The sequence below is a fragment of the Hyaena hyaena genome, unplaced genomic scaffold, assembly GCF_003009895.1.
Source record: "Hyaena hyaena isolate Hyena2069 unplaced genomic scaffold, ASM300989v1 scaffold_19, whole genome shotgun sequence".
NCBI lineage: Eukaryota > Metazoa > Chordata > Mammalia > Carnivora > Hyaenidae > Hyaena > Hyaena hyaena.
Window position 1 is genome coordinate 690,862 of NW_024080651.1, and position 18,489 is coordinate 709,350.

At 53.9% G+C, this 18,489-nt stretch overlaps 1 protein-coding gene across 1 annotated transcript in view; it reads left to right on the top strand.

Annotated features, from left to right (window-relative positions):
- Window positions 1-18,489, top strand: part of MYO18B (myosin XVIIIB) — a 244,133-nt gene that overhangs the window by 6,264 nt on the left and 219,380 nt on the right. Inside the window, exons 3-10 of the mRNA XM_039225943.1 lie at window positions 1,017-2,249; window positions 2,847-2,913; window positions 3,886-3,998; window positions 5,522-5,698; window positions 9,790-9,988; window positions 12,036-12,178; window positions 12,999-13,099; window positions 13,446-13,509. Coding sequence (XP_039081874.1) covers window positions 1,017-2,249; window positions 2,847-2,913; window positions 3,886-3,998; window positions 5,522-5,698; window positions 9,790-9,988; window positions 12,036-12,178; window positions 12,999-13,099; window positions 13,446-13,509 — 2,097 coding nt within the window. The remainder of the gene's footprint in view (window positions 1-1,016; window positions 2,250-2,846; window positions 2,914-3,885; window positions 3,999-5,521; window positions 5,699-9,789; window positions 9,989-12,035; window positions 12,179-12,998; window positions 13,100-13,445; window positions 13,510-18,489) is intronic.

The following is an 18,489-nucleotide window of genomic DNA, read 5'->3' on the forward strand; positions in this document are numbered from 1 at the left end:
TTCAGGGGAGAGTGGGGGGAGGACTTCAGGGGAGAGTGGGGGGAGGACTTCAGGGGAGAGTGGGGGGAGGACTTCAGGGGAGAGTGGGGGGAGGACTCTGGGGGGGAGTGGGAAGGAGGATTTCAGGGGAGAGTGGAGGAGAGGACTTTGGGGAGTGGGGGGAGGATCTCAGGGGGGATGGGGGTGGGAGGGAGAACCCTGGGGAGTGGAGGTGAGGGAGGAAGCTGGGGGTGTCTGGGGGAGACCTCGGGGGCAGGAACCAGGGCCCCTACCTGGCACGGGCAGTGCTGCTGGGCAGTAAATGTTGCAACAACCCTGTTCAGCTCTCTGCGATTTCCCAAGTGCTTTTCCACATCTCACCCCACCACAGATCTGAATGGTCAGGCGGCACCTGCCTGCACAGAGGGGAAGCCGAGGCTCAGAGAGGTTAGATAATGCTCACAGTCACCCAGCTGGGAAGCACCCCGACCAAGGCTAGAACAGGTCTCCTTCCCTCTCCTTGGCCCAGCAGGAAGACTCAAGGCAGAAATCACAGCGACAAAAATAGCGACACCAGCAATAGGAACAATGAGAGCAGAGGGGGCTCCTGTTACCAAGGACTCTTCCTCGGTGCTGGGCTCAGCTTCTGTGTATTGTCATGAACCCCAACGCTCACCCTGTGAAGTAAGCCATTATGAAACGCGTTTTATTGATAAGGAAACAGGCTCAGAGAGGGGAAGCAATTTGCCTCAGGCCACACAGTGAGTGAATGGCAGTGAGAGAAGCTGCGCTTGAGTCTGTTGGGCCCCAAAGTCCACCCTCCTTCCACTCTGCTGCTTGGTCTCCTGTGCTGGGCCAAGGCTGAGGGTGCTGGGGTCCGCTCACTGCCTGGCACAGTGCCTGTCAGATCTCCCTGGCGTCTCTGGTCTTTGGGCGGACGGCTGGCTGGGTGAACGGGTGAGCCAGCGAGCGAGTGAGCGAATGACAAAGCTGTCTGGTCAGCCAGCCGCTAAGTGTGGTTGTGGCCTCTTTCCTAGACCCCAGAAATCTCTGCTGACCAACCCAAGAGCAAGCCCAACATTGACACCAAATCTGGAAGCCAGCAAACCCCGCAAGGCAGCCAGCCGAGCTCTCCGCAGAACTCCAACGTTCCGGGCAAGCAGGGCCAGCAGGCCAGCCCCACGGACCCCGTGCTGATGACCAGCATCAATGGCGAGAAGCCCCAGGAGTCGGGCCCCGGTGGGACCCCAGCCAAAAAACCCCTGCCCTTCAAGAGAGGTGTGAGGAGAGGTGACGTGCTGCTGATGGTGGCCAAGCTGGACCCGGACTCAGCCAAGCCGGAACAGGGGACCCAGCCCCGGGACGCCCCCACCTGTAAGACCCCGCCCCCAGCCACAGACCCTGGAGGGGTAAACAAGGGGGGGACTCCAGGGACTCCTCGTGGCCCCCAGGCCGTCACTAAGGACGCAGCCCCCAAGGCTGAGAAGACCCAGCCCGAGGGTGTTGTGGGCCCAGGAACACAAGGCGTGGTGGGGAAAGGGGGCAGGGACCCCCAGGCCAAAGGGCTGAAAGGGGGTGAGCTCCAGGGCAGGGAGGGGCCGGACGAAGGGGAAAGGTCGGTTCTGGCGGAGAAGGGAGCAGGGGACCCCCCAAGCAAGATGGCGAAGGGGACTCTCCCCAAGGATGCGGGGGGTGAAGGCAAGGGCCCTGGGGCCCAGATCCGGGTGAGAAAGTGGGGAGTCTCCCTGGGCAGCAGGGGCAAATGGGACGGTCCCCAGAGCAAGAAGGATAAAGAAGGTTCACTGCTGAGTAAGGCGGAGAAGACAAAGGAACCTCAGGTCAAGGCGGAGAAGATGAGCAAAGTTCGAGGGAAGCCGGGGCAGGAGGGGGAAGCTGTCAGAGAGGAGAAGGCAAGTGAGCCCCAGGCCGAGGGAGGAAAGGAAGGGCGACCTCAGAGTGAGTCTGGGGAGGCAGCGCAAGCTGGGGGGAATGCAGGGAAGGGCTGTGAAGCCCCCAAGGAGGTGGGTGCGCGCAGGGAGAACCCAGCGGCGGCTGGGAAGGAGGGCCAGCCAGCCAGCAGAGGACAGAAAGCCCGGGAGCCCCGTGCGGGAGCGGATGACGGGGCAGAGACCCTGGCGATGGAGCTGGAAAGAGCCAGACCCCCTGCTCTGGAAAGCCACGCGGAATGTCCTCCAAGTCGGAAGGAGAGTGAAGAGGGGCCGGCCCTGCAGGAGGGGAACAAAGCGGGACAGAGCGAAGACTCGGATCAGGTGAGGGGCTTCAGCCCCCGGAGTGGGGGAGGGGCAGGAGGGACCCTTCGGAGAGGGACTGGTGGGAAAGAGTTGCCCCTGGGGGTGAAAGAGGCGGGGACAGGAGAGGGACTGGGAGTCAGACACGGATGACCACCTCAGAAGAGGACAGAGCACTTCCTCCTCGATGCGTGGGGACCTTGAGGTCCCCACTGCACTCACCCATCCCGGGGTAAGATTCTCCATGGCGTGAGGGAGGCACCAAGACTGTGAGGTGTCCTCTGGTGGCTGAGCTCACTCACAGAGCCGCATGGCAGCTCTCAACCTGGGGGCTGCACAAAGAGCAAATTGCTCAAAATGCAGATTCCCCGGCCCCACCTTGGAGTTTCCCTTCCGGGGACCAGGGTGGGGCCACATCATCTGCATTTAAGTAATCACCACCCCGCCTGCTCTCCCTTGGGGAAGTTCTGATTTCAGCGGTCCCAGACCGCACTGTGAGAAACTCCCATGCAAAGGGCTCACTCCTGACAAGGGGGTGGGGTGAGGGGGTGGGGGTGGAGGGAGGGCAGTGTCCTCTTTTGGATCATCAGATTCATGTCATGTGATCTTTGCTCTCAGGCTCCTGAGGACAGATGGTACGAGGCAGAGAAAGTGTGGCTGGTTCAGAAGGATGGATTTACTCTTGGTAATTAGGGGTGTTAGCACATCTGGGGGGGGGGTCTAAGTATTTTCTTCCCACGTGCCCTCAGTTGCTACCCATATTTGCCAGATCACAGTCGGGGGGAAGGGTGAGGGGCATGCGGAGTCTATGGGAAGTCTGGGTGGCTCAGTCGGTTAAGCGTCCGACTTCGGCTCAGGACTGTGATCTCACAGTCCGTGGGTTTGAGCCCCGCGTCGGGCTCTGTGCTGACAGCTCAGAGCCTGGAACCCGTTTCAGATTCTGTGTCTCCCTCTCTCTCTGCCCTTCCCCGACTTGTGCTCTGTCTCTCTCTCTCTCTCAAAAATAAATAAACATTAAAAAAAAAAATAATGTTGGAACAGCCAAGTCTAGGATGGGAGTCTGTGGAGTGTGAGAACAGTTGAGTGTCATTTCATCTCTGACAGCTGGTCTACTGGGTGCTGTTTTCCAAAAGCATTTATGCCTTGGTAATTAATTATTTAACAAATTCATTAATGCACTAAGCATTATTTGGTTCCTACAGCATTCCTCAAGGAAATGTAGCGAAAATGTGCAAATAGATTTCATCTCCCGAGCCCACTTTTGTCAATTAGTTGGGGCCACACCCTACTGAGAAGTGGTTGTGAGTCTCCGTCAGAAGACAGGGGGGAAGCGTGATTGATTAGTGATGTCTGTCGCGGGCACTAGAAGGGGAGGCGGTTGCCCGGGCAGTGCGCCCAGCCATCAGGGTGTCCACCCCATGCACTGTGCCAGTTGATAAAAGGTGAGTCCACCCCAGCTTCTGTCTTCAAGGGGTGTGGAGTCCCCATTCAGAACCCTCCATGGGAGTAGATCCCAAGGGGAGACAGGACTGTCCCTTTCTGACCCCAACTAGGATCCCTCTTTAAGCTCCCTGGTCCAGCTTCTCGGCTTAGAGCCTGTCTCTCTCTCTCTCTCTCTCTCTCTCTCTCTCTCTCCCGCCCTGGGATGGGTCTCCAGCCACCGTGCTGAAGCCGGATGAGGGAACCGCCGACCTGCCGGCAGGAAGGGTGCGGCTTTGCATTGATGCTGACAAAACAGTCACTGAGGTGGACGAGGAGCGTGTGCATAGGGTGAGCACTCTGTCTCCCTCCCTGCCCACTCCGCACCTTCTCTCCCCACCCCTGCAAGGCATTTCCTGGCACTTGACTGCACAGACCGCTTTGGCTCCGTGCCCTGGAGGGAGTTGTAGGGAAGATGATCTTGGAACTCACTGCCCGCCCGGAGGCATCGCTTCAGGAGGCCGCCACCCCCATCCCAGGGTTGTCTGTGCAAAGGCACCTTCACAGACACATTTGTCAGAACTGGGAGTTCTGCCTGACCCAAGAATGTGACCGCTTTCCATTTTATGCACACTGCAAATCGTGCTGCAGGGCGTGTTTCCCTTTTCACCCTGGCTGCCAGGGAATTCAGAGCCAAATATGCAGCTTGCCATTAACTATAGCTTAGGTTTCAACAGGCTGTTATTTGGGGGATTAACCTTTCTTTTGATTGATGAACCCAATTGTGGTTTGCATCATTTTTGTAGGACACCAGAAATCTTTTTGAGCGTACATTACAGTATAATGATAGGGCAAAAGGGTCCTGTCCTGATCCTTTCCCACCTCTCACATCTTAAGATGTGTCTCCCAGGAGCTCCATGGGGGCCTTGTTCATCTTCCTCCTCCTCCACTCAGCCCGCCTCAGGCCTTCTCTCCCTATAGGTGTTGAGTTTGCAGTGGGCCCGTGCCCTTCGCAAAGAGACTGACCCACAAGACAGCTCAGGCTGGGCCTAAACCGCAGAGCATTAGGCCCTAAAGACACCTAGAGGCTGGAAAGAGTAGGAGGAAGTCTTTTAGAGTGGATGCCCCGCGGAGAAGCTGCAACGATTCCTCGCTTCCAGAAGAGTTTGGGCATATTGCCAAGGGATCGATGCACAATGGGCTGTCAAGAAATAGGGCTGTTCGGCCATCGGGGGGTCACAGGGCGCGTGTAGAGCTCCCTTGACAAGACCCAGGGAGGCGGCCACAGCCGCTCTAGAACCCCATCCTCCTTGCAGTGTTGGAGATGCAGCAGGCTGTCCGAGTCTTGCTGGGTCTGTCTCAGGAATCCCTCCCCTTCCGGGGCAGTGAGGTCAGCAAGGAGGGCCAGCGTGAAGAGACAGGTGGCAGGGGCGCCTGGGGGGCTTGGTCGGTTAAGCGTCCAACTCTTGGTTTCGGCTCAGGTCAGGATCTCACGGTTTGTGAGATCGAGCCCCGCGTCGGGCTCTGCGCTGACAGTGCGAGGCCTGCTTGGGACTCTCTCTCTCTCTCCCTCTCTCTCTCCCTCTCTCTCCACCTGTCTCTCCAAATAAATAAATAAACTAAAAAGAGAGACAGAGACGGGTGGCTCCCAGCATACGCAAAGGGCAAATGAGCGGAGGTGTCCTTATTTCATTTATTTCATGTCTGTGGATGTGTTTCTCTCTCCCCAGAGCCCTTGTGTTCTGTCCTGGTCTGTGGCCAACAACCGGCCCAGCAGAGGGCCACAGGGCTGTGTGTGTGTGTGTGTGTGTGTGTGTGTGTGTGTGGTGTGGAGGCCCAGGAGACCAGGGGGCACTTTGTGTGATGCTTCACAGGCAAACCCCCCTGAGCTGGACCAGGCTGAGGACCTGGCGTCCCTGGTCAGTGTCAACGAATCAAGTGTTCTGAACACGCTTCTGAACCGCTACCGGGCTCAGCTGCCTCATACCTTCACGGGGCCGGACCTGATCTTCCTCCAGCCCCGGGGCCCCCTGGCGCCCTCTGCAGGCAAGGTGAGGGGGATCATGGGAACAGGGCGGGGGACGGGTGCTCACCGCCGGGTGGGGTGGGGTCCCCTCTGCCTCTCAGGGCAGATAAAAAGATCGGGGGAGTATTGTGGGTCTTGTGGGGGCGTCGAGGGCCGCGTGGCTCCCCCCTCCATAGAGGGGGACCTTGAGTCATGGATGGAGAAAACAGGGGCGGCATAGACGATAATAATGACAAGGTATTGAAGAAATGTCAGCTGTGCAGCCGGCTCTGCTCCCAGCGCCTTCCATAGTACCTCGTCTAACGCTCACAACCACTTGGAAAGATAGGGGCCTCTGATAGCCCCATTTTACAGATGACTTGTGCTGGGCCAGCCCTCGTGTCCAGCAAGTGGGAGAGCTGGGATAAAACCCCGGCCACCGGCCTTTCTGTGCTCCGAACCCCATTCTGCATGAGAGTCCCAGACACCCACATACTTTGGGAAACAGAAGCCTCTATTCTGTTATTCCGTTATTTTTTTTCCTACCAAGTGTAGAAATGGCCAGTTTTTGTCAAGACAAAGCAAAGGGGATCTCTCAGCGCCACCTTGTGGCAGCGCCTGCAGCCACGACGGAGACCCTCCCGATCCCCTTGGAACCATTGACTGAGACCGAGCGACTCCTCTAAGCAGGGCCTGGAGGAGAGAGCAGGGAGGGGGACAGATAAGCTTGCCCACGTGGGGGTCCATTCCCGAGGGGGAAGGCAGGCCCCCGGTAATAAAGATATCAGTGGGTAGAGCAGCTGAGTGTGGAGGAAGAGACAGTGAGGAGGCCAGGACAGGTGGGCCTGGGTCACACCGGTCCTATACGTGGTCATGACGTTCCTGGCTTTTGCTCTGAGCGTGATGCTGGCTTTTAGGAGCCTTCAGCAGAGGGACGAGATGGTCTTCGGATGCCGGACAGGGCTCCCCGCGGCGGCTGGCTGGATCGGTGAAAGCAGGCAAAGGTGGAGGCAGGGAGGCCTGATGGAGGTCAAACGTCCTATCTGGGTGCTGTTGGGAGGACTGGGAAGGCGCTGCCGGTGCCCCCCAAGTGCCTTGGAAAAACCATGACGCCTCTCTGGCCTCGGCGTTCTCATCCGCCCATTGGGCATCTTGCCCTCTGGAGTACCATGGGACAAATCCATTCATAGCCCCCAGATGATGCTACAGAGCATTTAAAAAGGGACAGTGGCTCCGAGTCTGCCTCTGAGAGGTCTCTTCTCCAGGGAGCCCCACCCCATCCCCTCCGTCGCTCCCCAGACCCCTCCTCCCCTCCCCGTCCGACTCGTCCCTCCCCTTGCTGTGAGGGCTCTGCTTCTGCTGCTGCAGCCCGAGGCCTCTGAGCCTCCCAGGATGCTGGTGACTCTTGCTCCTTCAAAGCCCGTGGGTTGGGGATTTAGCACAGACCCCCACAGCAAGCCGGCTTCTCAGCGGCCTTTCTGGATTGAGGCCTCCATTGCAGAGCCTGGAATGTGCAGGAGTGGGAGCATTCCCTGTATGGAAGCATTTGAGTTCAGCGATTCCCCAAGTCCCTGTAAACCCTCAAACCATCCAGCTTCCCACACCCACACCCGCTACCACCTTCTCTGCGCTTTGGCTGAGTCACGGCCAGTTCCTCAAACGGCCACTAGGTGGGGGCATAGACCCGCGGTGCCATCTTGTAGAGGGACCTGGTGAGACCTGCGGCGGGCAGGGGGTGGGGGAGCCCTCTCCCTGGGAGTCCGCCCACCGGGCAGCGGCTGGGAGCTGGGGTGTGCCTGGGGGTGCAGGTCTGCGTGGCTGCGAGCATGGGTGTGGATGTGCGGGGTATAGACGGGTACATCTCTGGGCTGCTGGCGACTGCCGCTCTGGGGTGCGTGTGCCCGTCAGCGCACGTGGGCACACAAGCAAGGCACGTGTGCACGCGTGCACCTGTATGTGTACAGAGGGGCCTGGGTTTGAAGGATCCTCCCTTTTCCCTCCCGGCCCCCTGAGGAGATGGGACCGCCCGTCCCCTGGACCTTAGTGCTCCCGGAACAGGGGGTGGCTCCCCGGCTCAGACCCCAGGACCCTCTACCTGCCGCATGCCTTTAGGCTGTGTCCCGCCAGTGAGGGGGGTGGGGCCTGTGTTTTGTGTCAGGACAGGGACTCATTATTGCTGCTGGGTGTCTTGGGCAGGAAAGGCGGCCCTGAGCCCCAGGCAGGAGGTGCAGGCTGCGGGAGGAGCCACCGAAGAGGGCGGGTTGGGTCTTGCTGGGCCCAGCGGTCACCTACCTATCACTCCCCGCTTCCAACGTCCTTGTCCAGCCTGGCCAGCTGCCCGCCCACCTTGGTGCCCCTCTGCTGACCACGTGTCTCCACTTGCCCTCTTCCCTTCCACCCCAAGGCCATGCTAAGCAGACTTGGGTCAAGGTCACCAGGCTTTCCATGCTGCCAGACACATTTGCCCCATGTTCACGTCTCTGATTACCCCTTACTTGGCCCTCAAGATAGCATGTGGCGTGGCCAAGCCTCCCTCCTGCAAACGCTCCCTTCCTGAGCCCCAGGACGCCCCAGTCCCGCCCGCCCCTCTTCCTCAGCCTCCTTTGCGGGTCTCCGTGGCCTCTCTAAGGCGGGTGCCCCATCCCCCCACACCCCTTCCTTGGTGATCTCATTCAGGCTCATGGCTTGAAAATGTCTCCCGTTAGAAACAGTTTTATTTCCCATCCGTCTCTTCCCAGCAGAAAGCGGGCTCTGCTCCCTAGGCAGGGCTGTTTTAAGGCAGAGTTATGAAGGTATGATTTGCAGTCCGTTCAATTCACCCCTTTTATAGCGGAAGGTTCTGGAAGTTTCTGACAAACGCATATAGTTGTGTACCAGCCTCTGCTGTCAGTTACAAGACTGTTCTGATGCCATTGCCCTTAGAAGCCCTCTGGACCCATGGTTGTCCCCCGCCTGCCTCCCAGGTCCTGCCCATGGCAGCCACAGATCTGGGTTGTGTTGTTGTTTTTTTTTTTTTTTTTTTTTGTTCCTATAGTTTGACCTTTTCTGAAAAAGTCATATAATTGGAGTTGTATGGCAGGTAACCTTTGAATCGGCTTATTCCGCTTCCCACGATGCATTTGACCTTCATCCATATTATAGCTGTGATTGGCAGTTTGTTCTTTCATTGTAGGTGAGCCCTGGTTTATCCATGCGTCGGGTGACCAGCGGCCCCAGTGTGCCCTGGCCAGAGGGGTTTTCTGGGATATGGGAAACCTGGTTTTCTGGGTTGTGTCTCGTTTTTGGTGGCTTTGAATACATATTCAAGAGAACCAGTGACACTGAAGGTTTTTCGTTGGTTTTGGTGTGTGTGCATGTGGGCATAAAGGCCCCTTTCTCTTGGACCATCCCTAAGGATGGGATTGCCAGATTGTGTGATGAAGGTCCCTGTCACTCTTTCCTTCCCACCAGCATAGGGTGGGAACCCCAGTCGCTCTGTACCTTCACTAGATCTTGGTAGTGAGCGTTACAAAAAATGTAAAACATTGTTTTAGCCATCTAATATGTATACAATGGTATCACCTCGTGGTTGGTAGTGATTCCCTTTATCCGTTTTGTGTAGCCCTGCGCCCCCTGTGCCTGGGACAGTGCCTGCTACACAACAGACACCCAGTAATATTTTTTCTTTGTATTGAATGATTAATACATGAAGGGATGAATGAATGGGTGAGTGGAGTGGAGGGCCTCAGGTATTACCTAAAACTGTTATGACCAGCAGCGCACGGCATACGTACCATCATCTGCCCCGTGCTTCATTCGGGTTCCATGGCAGACATTACTAATCGATCTTGCCATTTTATCCAACTGCCTCACTCCAGGCACATACTCTCCAATAATGAGCTCACACAAGCCTCCGAGGAGCTAACGAGGAGACCCAGGTCCAGAGAAGGCTCAAAGCCTGTCTGAGGACCCACAGTGAGCCAGGGGCAGGACTAGACCCCGAGGCTGGGCTCTTCCCAGTAAAATTCAAGCCTTGTCTGATGAAGTCGGGGTAGGATGACAGGCAGGGAAACGGGTCTGGGCTTGAGCACTGCTTGGAGTGCTCCCTGGGCACCGGCTGGGCTGGGAAGACCGATGCCTAGGATGATCTTCCTGCAGGTGTCCAGGCGCCGCCGGGATGGCCTGCCAGCTCACCTTGGCTCCCTGGCCCAGCGGGCCTACTGGGCGCTCCTGAGCCAGCGGAGAGACCAGAGCATCGTGGCCCTGGGCCGCAGTGGTGCTGGGAAGACCACATGCTGCGAGCAGGTCCTGGAGCACCTGGTGGCGATGGCAGGCAGTGTGGATGGCCGGGTCTCAGGTACAGTGCTCTCCGGGTGACGTGGGCCGGGGGTGGGTTGTGGGCGAGGGTGGGGAGACTGGGAGGGGATGCTTGGTTGCTCCTCCTTATGTCCGTTCTGCCAGCACTCACTGAGCACCCACATGCAGGCTCCATGCTTGCTTCCTTCTAGGCAGGGCTACCACAGTCCATTGGACATGTCTGTGCAAATTAAACAAAGGTACTCCTTCCTCAAGATGTTCACAGCTCTCTGCAGAACAGTATCATCCACTGATGTTGTTAGAACCAGACACTTGACTGCCATGTTCTGGGAAATCATCCTAACAAATAGACACACCTGTAACTGTGTGATGTACACAGTGTGCCCCTTCGATATGGTGTCCTTGTGCAGTGCACGACCTGCTGAACTGTACAGAGGACCCAGTAAGTAAAGACAGGAGGGCAGGGCCCATGCTCATCCTCATGAGCTGACAGCCAGAAGGGAAACTGAACTTCACACATCTGCCAAACTCCAGTGCTCTGCACACAGCGCTGGCAGAGTTGGCTAGGAAAGAGTCACGGGCAGCTCAGAGGAGAGGAGGGTGGGGGCTCCCTTGAAAACATGATGTTTGTCTGGGTGACTCAGTCACTTAAGCGTCGACTCTTGATTTCGGCTCAGGTCATGATCACGCCATTCGTGAGTCTGAGCTCCACGTCGGGCTCCGTGCTTTTACAGAGCGGAGCGGGCTTGGGATTCTCTCTCTCCCTCTTTCTCCCTGCCCCCGTCTCCTGCTCTCCCTCCCTCTCTTTCTCAGAATAAAGAAATAAAGCTTAAAAAACTAAACGATGTTTGAACTAGGCTTTAAAGAGTGCCGATTAATAATAATAACAATAATATTAATAATAACTGTCATAAACATTTGCTGAAGACTTACATGCCGGGCCCTATTCCAAGCATATTAACTCATTTATTATTTAAAACAGCTCTCTAAGGTAGATATTATTATTATTCAAATACTATAGATGAGGACATTAAGACTCCGGGAGGTTAACTTGCTTGCCCCAAGCCACACATCTAATGCATCCTGAAGCTGAGCGTCCAAACCAGACAATCTGGCTCCAGAGCTATAACCCCTGGGCCCGTGTTCTTAATGTTTCTTTCATTTTTGCAGCCCTGAAGAGCCTTTTCAGACACCCCCCCACCCCACATGCTGTGAAAATTTAATACCATAGATATACCATGATCTCTTCGTGCGGTTTTGGCATATCTGTGCTTTATAGAGCCCCACATTTGGAACGGGTACTAAGCACCTTACATTATTAAAATCTTTTAGTCCTCCTGACTAGCACATGAGGTAGGTTCTGTCATTATTCCCATCTTAGGATAGGGTATCTGAGGCATAGAGAGGTTACTTGATTTGCTCCAAATGAGGTAACTAGCAAAGGCAGTGCCAATATTCAAATTCCCTTAACTACTAGGTGTGCTTCTGCTTCGCTGGGGTTGTTCTAGAGCTTTGTTGATCACCTACTGTCCACCGGACCCATGGGAGGGCCTGGGGATACGGCAGGGAGAGGCATCAGTCTTGGGTCTCCCCAGACGTAGCTCTGCTGTGAGTGCGTGTGTTTGAGAGTGGGAGTCAGGATAGGTTGTATCCAGCACCCAGTGCTTGGCACATAGTAGGTGCCTAATAAATAGTTGTGGAGAGAGTGCAGGGCTTTTCAAGGCTGCTGCTACCCTGTGAGCTCCCGCAGAGCCGGTCTGAGAATGTTAATGCCCTGCCCTCTCTCATCAGGCCCAGGAGGCCCCTATCGTTGGACTGTATCAGTCCTGACCCTGCGTGTCTCCCCTTGACTTAGTCTCCCTCCCCCTGCACCCTGTGTGCAGTGCACAGCCAGGGCAGCAGCAAAATGTGTGTGGTCTGGTGCTGAGTTGGGGGGTGGCGAGGAGCGTTGGGGGGTGGCGAGGAGCTTTGGGGCCACATGGGCTTGGATGGGTGCAGGTGCCCGTGGGGAAGGTGGTCATCTGAGACGTGGGGGCAGCTCCGGGACCACAGGTGACTGCTGCCCCATGCCCCTCCCCCCCCAACAGTGGAGAAGATCCGAGCGACCTTCACTGTCCTCCGGGCTTTTGGCTCTGTGTGCACCGGCCATAGCTGCAATGCCAGCCGGTTTGCCATGGTGATGTCGCTGGATTTCAATGCCACAGGGCGAGTTACGGCCGCTCAGCTCCAGGTGAGTGCTCCGATGGGAGAGAGGGCGCTCTTGCTGCTGCAGCATCCCCAGGCACCCTCAGCAGAGGCCGCACATTCACCTGGAACCCCAGGACATGTCTAAGTGGTGGTGGCTCTCCTGGTGGGGGGGGGGGTCACCTCCTCCCCGGTGCACTCAGTGCCCCGGGGCCTCGCCGGCCCGCCTGCGCCTCCGAATGTCACAGGGATGAGATATTCATGAGTAAATATATAACTCAGCCGCTCGTTAGCTTGGTCTTAAAAGCGTAAGCTGAAATTAAACAGACGCTCCCTGGCCTTCTGCGTCCATCCGCGCGTAACCAACACATGGGCTGTTTGTTCCACTATCTCTAAAATCACCCGTGCCACTTCTCTGCACCTCAAACAGGCTGTCTGAGCAGAAAATAGGATTAGGCTATTAGAAGGGTTGTTTGCACGCTGAGCTGGGATAATGTCCAGACTCAAGCAAAACTCATCGGTGCCAAATATATCCCTCTTCTGTCCCTGCCCAGCAATTCTACCATCAATCACCACTTGGGTCAGGTTGGTAAGCTTCTGTTAAATAGCAATATGTTGGAGAGTGGCTCTGTTTAATTGTTACTGCCTTTAATCGGAATGGATCCATTGCAGGAGTTGAGTCCCTGGACAGGCTCGGAATCAATGGGAGAGAGGACTGAGCAGTTCTGATACGGAGGTGTCTGGCAGAGTGTGGACCTGAGCCGTTGATCCAACGAGTGCCTTGGGGTGGGGATGGGGTGCCCTGACAGGGGCCTCTGGGTAGCCGGCCACCAGGCTGACCATGTCCCACCCACCCCCGTTTGCAGACAATGCTTTTGGAGAAGAGTCACGTGGCCCGGCAGCCGGAAGGGGAAGGCAACTTTGAGGTTTTCTCCCAGATGCTAGCTGGGTTAGACCTGGATCTCAGGTGAGTGATGGAGCCAGTGTCTCAGAACTCAGCAGACGGCAAGGACTCATCTAAACCGGCTCTTTTATAGATTACCCCCGAGCAAGTTCACACAGCTGATTAGCACCCACTAAAGGGTGAGAACCCACTCCCTCGGTTCGATTTGTGGTGTTCTGTGCCAGAGAAACGCTTAGGAAAGAGCCACAGAAGGGCAGTGGGTGGGGAATATTCCAGAAATGGGCCTGGGGCAGGCACGGGGGCCGTCTGGGCCGTGGTGTGGAGCCCTGTGCCATGATGACCACACACTTGGCCAGGTCACTGGTGAGGGCGGCCCTTCCCTTACTTCGCGTCCCTTCTCTGCTTCCAGGACAGAGCTGGACCTCCAGCAGCTGGCCAACAGCAACTCCTTCAGCATGGGCGTGTGGCCTAGGGTAAGGAGAGGGTCCTTCTAGCAGGCCTGTGTGTGTGTGTGTGTGTGTGTGTGTGTGTGTGTGTGCACGTCTGTGTCCCCTTGACCAGGGGACACAGGATGCGAGGGTGATGGAGGGTTCCCTGGGCAACTCTTCTCCTTTGTGGGTGGGGCTGGCAAGGGCTGCTCATAGTGGGTGGGCCTGGGCTTGTAAGGTAACTGAGACTCGTACACGTGAAAGGAAGTAAGAGGTGGGACACAGAGAGGTAGGAGTGTGGGCTCTCACCTCAGACCCCGGCCCTGGCATTTATTAGATACGTGATCTCAGGCATGGAGCCGAGCCTCTCGGAACGTCTGTGTCTTCTTCGGTACAATAATGCTAACAGTGGTGTCGGCCTCATCAAGCCGTGTGGCAAAGATCCAATATAACAATGTGCGTCAAGTACCTGCACAGGGCGGGGCCTAAGTCACTCGATCAGGTTCTCTGAGGAAAGATTACTGGTGATTTGTGTGGTTGGGTGCGGTCAGAGACGGCTTCCCAGGAGACTCGGTCTGGGAGCAGACTTTGAGAGGTGGTACTCACGTAGGAAAAGCAAGGTGTGTCCTTGTGTGTTTAGCCTTTTATTCTTCTGTTTATACCTTAACTATTGTTTATCGAGTCACTCCCCACCTCACTAACACACCCCAGCTTCCGTGCCAGGCCTGCGCTAAGTGCTGGGGTTATGGTCTCCTTCCAGGAAATTGTACTCCATCAGGAGAGCTGGACGTGGGTGTTGATGCAGTCATGTGGGGTATAACCATGGCAGGGGCTGCCCAAGAGGCTGTGGGCACTAAGCCTAGTTGAAAGAGCTACTTGGCGTCAGATAGAGAAGGCTTCTTAGCTAGGGCCACATTTGACTGGGTTTTGAGGAATGAATAGGAGCTCACCATGTCAAGGAGGGTAGATAATTTCCATGCCAAAGCCTTTCAACAAAGATATGATCTGGGAAAGAAATGGTGCTGGAGTAATGGGGTATCCTCGGGTCAAGAATGAATTTCAACCCACAAACTCATACCATACAGAAATTAACAGAGACTGGTGTATAGGCCCACATGTAAAACTTAAAACCACGAAATTTCTACAAGAAAACAAGGGGAAATTTTCCCTAACTTTGTTTTGGGTGAAAGTTTTTTAGATGGGACACCAAATGCGCACGTTATAAAAGGACAAATAGATAAACGGTATTTCGTCAAAATTAAGAACTTCTGCTTTAAAAAAAAAAAAAGTTTATTTATTTATTTTGGGAAAGAGAGAGAGAATTTGTGAGCAGGGGAGAGAATCCCAAGCAGGCTCCTTACTGTCAGCACAGAGCCAGATGCGGGGCTCGAACCCACAAACCGTGAGATCATGACTGGAGCTGAAATCGAGTCAGATGCAGAGGGCGCCTGGGTGGCTCAGTCGGTTAAGCATTCGACTTTGGCTCAGGTCATGATCTCACGGTTCGTGGGTTCAAGCCCTACGTTGAGCTTTGTACTGACAGCTAGCTCAGAACCTGGAGCCTGTTTCAGATTCTGTGTCTCCCTCTCTCTCTGACCCTCCCCTGCTCACACTGTCTCTCTCTCTCAGAAAAAAAAAAAAGAGTCGGATGCTGAACCAACTGAGCCCCTCAGGCACCCCCAAGAACTTCCACTCTTTGAAAGACACTATTAATATGAAAATATAAGCCACAGGCTGGGAAAAAATATTTTCAAATCACATATCTGATGAAGTTTTGAGTCCAGACCATAGAGACGACTCTCTAAACTCGTAAATACAACCTGACAAAGAAGGCGGGCAAAAGATTTCAACATATGCTTTGCCAAAGAAGACACGTGCATGGTCGATAACACACATGAACATATGCTCCACATCATTAATCATGAGAGAAATTCACAGTCAAACCGTGGTGCCGTACCCCTACACGATCACTGAATTGTCTGCCTTTTAAAAGACTGATCACACCAAGTGCTGGTGGGAACTGGGGGCAGCTGGGATTCTCACACCCTGCTGGTGGGGGTGGAAGATGGTACACCCGTTTGGGAAAACAGTTTCTTTTCTTTTAATTTATTGTTTTTAAATTTACATCCAAGCTAGTTAGCATATGGTGCAACGATGATTTCAGGAGTAGATTCCTTAATGCCCCTTACCCATGTAGCCCAGCCCCCCTCCCACAACCCCTCCAGCAACACTCTGTTTTTTCTCCATATTTAGGAGTCTCTTATGTTTTTGTCTCCCTCCCTGTTTGTATATTATTTTTGCTTCCCTTCCCTTATGTTCATCTATTTTGTATCTTAAAGTCCTCATTTGAGTGAAGTCATATGATATTTGTCTTTCTCTGACTAATTTCACTCAGCATAATACCCTCTAGTTCATCCACATAGTTGCAAATGGCAAGATTTCATCCTTTTTGATTGCCGGGTAATACTCCATTGTATATATACACCACACCTTCTTTATCCATTCATTCATTGACGGACATTTGGGCTCTTTCCATACTTTGGCTCTTGTCAATATTGCTGCTAAAAATATTGGGGTGCATACGCCCCTTCGAAACAGCACGTCTGTAACCCCTGGATAAATACCTAGTGGTATAGTTGCTGGGTCATAGGGTCGTTCTATTTTTAATTTTTTTGAGGAACCTCCATACTGTTTTCCAGAGTGGCTGCACCAGTTTGCATTCCCACCAGCCATGAAAAAGAGATCCTCTTTGTCCGCATCCTCACCAACATCTGTTGTTGCCTGAGATGTTAATGTTAGCCATTCTGATGGGTGTGAGGTGGTATCTCATTGTGGTTTTGATTTGTATTTTTGGGAAACCATTTTCTTAAAAAAGTCACACACACATACCTTCTCTATGATACACTAGTCTACTCCCGAGTATTTATGTGGGAAAATACAGGTGCGTGTCCAGACAAAGGTTTCTATGCGACAGGTCATAGCAGTTTTCTTTGTAACAGCCGAAACCTAGCAACTACCCACATGTCTAATAACAGGTGAAGGGGTGTGAGGTACCCATAAAGGTAGTGTATTAGTCAGCAGTGAAAGTGAACGAGTGACTGGTATATCCAAGAACATGACGGCTCACAAAATAATTACGCTGAGTGAAAGATCTCAGATGAAGGAGTAACTGTATGAGCCCATGTATGTGAGACTCTAAGACTTGCAAACTAACTCACAGTGGCAGCATATGGGACAGTGGCTGCCCGGGCCCTGGGTGTGGGCAGGAGGAGGGGACAGGATTTATAAAAGGAAACTTTTGCGCGGTGATATGTTTATTGTCTTCATTGTGGGAAGAGTTTCATACGTGTAGGCATCAAAGCTTATCAAGTTATACCTTTTATTTATTTCTTTATTTTTATTAAAAAAATTTTTAATGTTTAGTTTTGAGAAAGAGACAGAAAGAGAGTGAGTCGGGGGAGAGGAGAGAGGGAGACACAGAGTCCAAAACAGGCTCCAGGCTCTGAGCTGTCAGCACAGAGCCCAACGTGGGGCTCGAACCCGTGAACGGTGAGATCCTGACCTGAGCCGAAGTTGGATGTTCAACTGACTGAGCTACCCAGGCGCTCTCCAAGGAGCCTCTATACCTTTTAAAGAGGAATAGTTTATTTCTTGTCAATTATACCTTAATCAAGCTGTTACACACACACACACACACACACACACACACACACACACACACTGCTAGGGGCTCCCCACAGAGGTGCTGATTCAGCAGGGCTGGGGCAGGGCCTGGGAGTCTGTATTCCGCACAGCCTCCCAGGGGATGTTGATGCTGCTGGCCCCGGGACCTCCCCGCCTGTCTAAGAACCACTGATATACAGTTTATTTCTGCAGTAAGAGTAAGATGATAAAGCTCTTCCATATTTTTAAAAATGTATTTATTTATTTTGAGAGAGAGAGAGAGATGGGGGAAGGGGCAGAGAGAGAGAATCCCAGGCAGGCTCTGCGCTGACAGTGAAGAGCCCGACGCGGGGCTTGAACTCACGAACCATGAGATCGTGACCTGAGCCGAAATCAAGAGTCAGACTCTTACCTTGTTGAACCACTCAGGCACCCCACAGCTATTCCATCCTGGAATTCGGGGGCCACTCCACTCTGCCTCTGACACCCCGTTTTGCTGGCAGTCATCCGCCGTACGGTTTCCTCTCATCTCCCCTGACTTTGACCACGACAGCACCCAGCTCGTCCAGCCCTGGGTTTTCCTGTTGCTTTTAAATACATTTTGGCCACGTGAATCCACTGGACTCTGCACAGAGATTGTCGTTTTGCAGGAGAAGGGCCCCAGCCTGGCCCCTGTGAGCTCGCCCCCCAAGCCTGATTTTATGTTCACAGTCTGCACACGGGAGTGGGTCACAGTGGGGAATCCATGTCAGGGAGGCTTTTGAAGTAGTTGTCTTTTTGTGTGTGTGTTTCGGGGGGGGGGGGTGTTTTTTTTTAGTCCAGTTGGTTTGCAGGAACTGGTAGGGGCATCCTTTGTTCTCTCTCCGCTATCCGGCGGGTACCCAGGGAAGGTGTTCTCAGTGTGCTAAGAACAAAAATAAAGTCTGAAAAGTCACTGGTCCTCCATTCCAGCCTGGGCAAGTTTTCTGGGGTCAAGTGGTCCCAGGACTGTCTCAGTAAGGGAGTTTGGTGGTCAGGAAGTACCCCCCGAGAATGGGACTTGCTAAGTACAAGCTCCCAAAGTTGCCAGGTGGAGCTAAGAGAAATACAGGGTGCCTAGAACTTCTTTATCTCATAACAGATCTAATGTACCACATCGTGACTGTAGTTAACGGTAGCGTTTGTTGTAGATGTCAGATTTCTTAGAGTGGACCTTAAGTGCTCTCACCACACACACAGAATGATGGAGTGTGTGGAGTGATGGATGTGTTAATTAACTTTATTGTGGCAATCATTTCAGAACATGCTTATATCACATCATTACAGTGTAACCTAAAAAGATGTCATTTTTATCTGTCATTATAACTCAGCAAAACTAAAAAG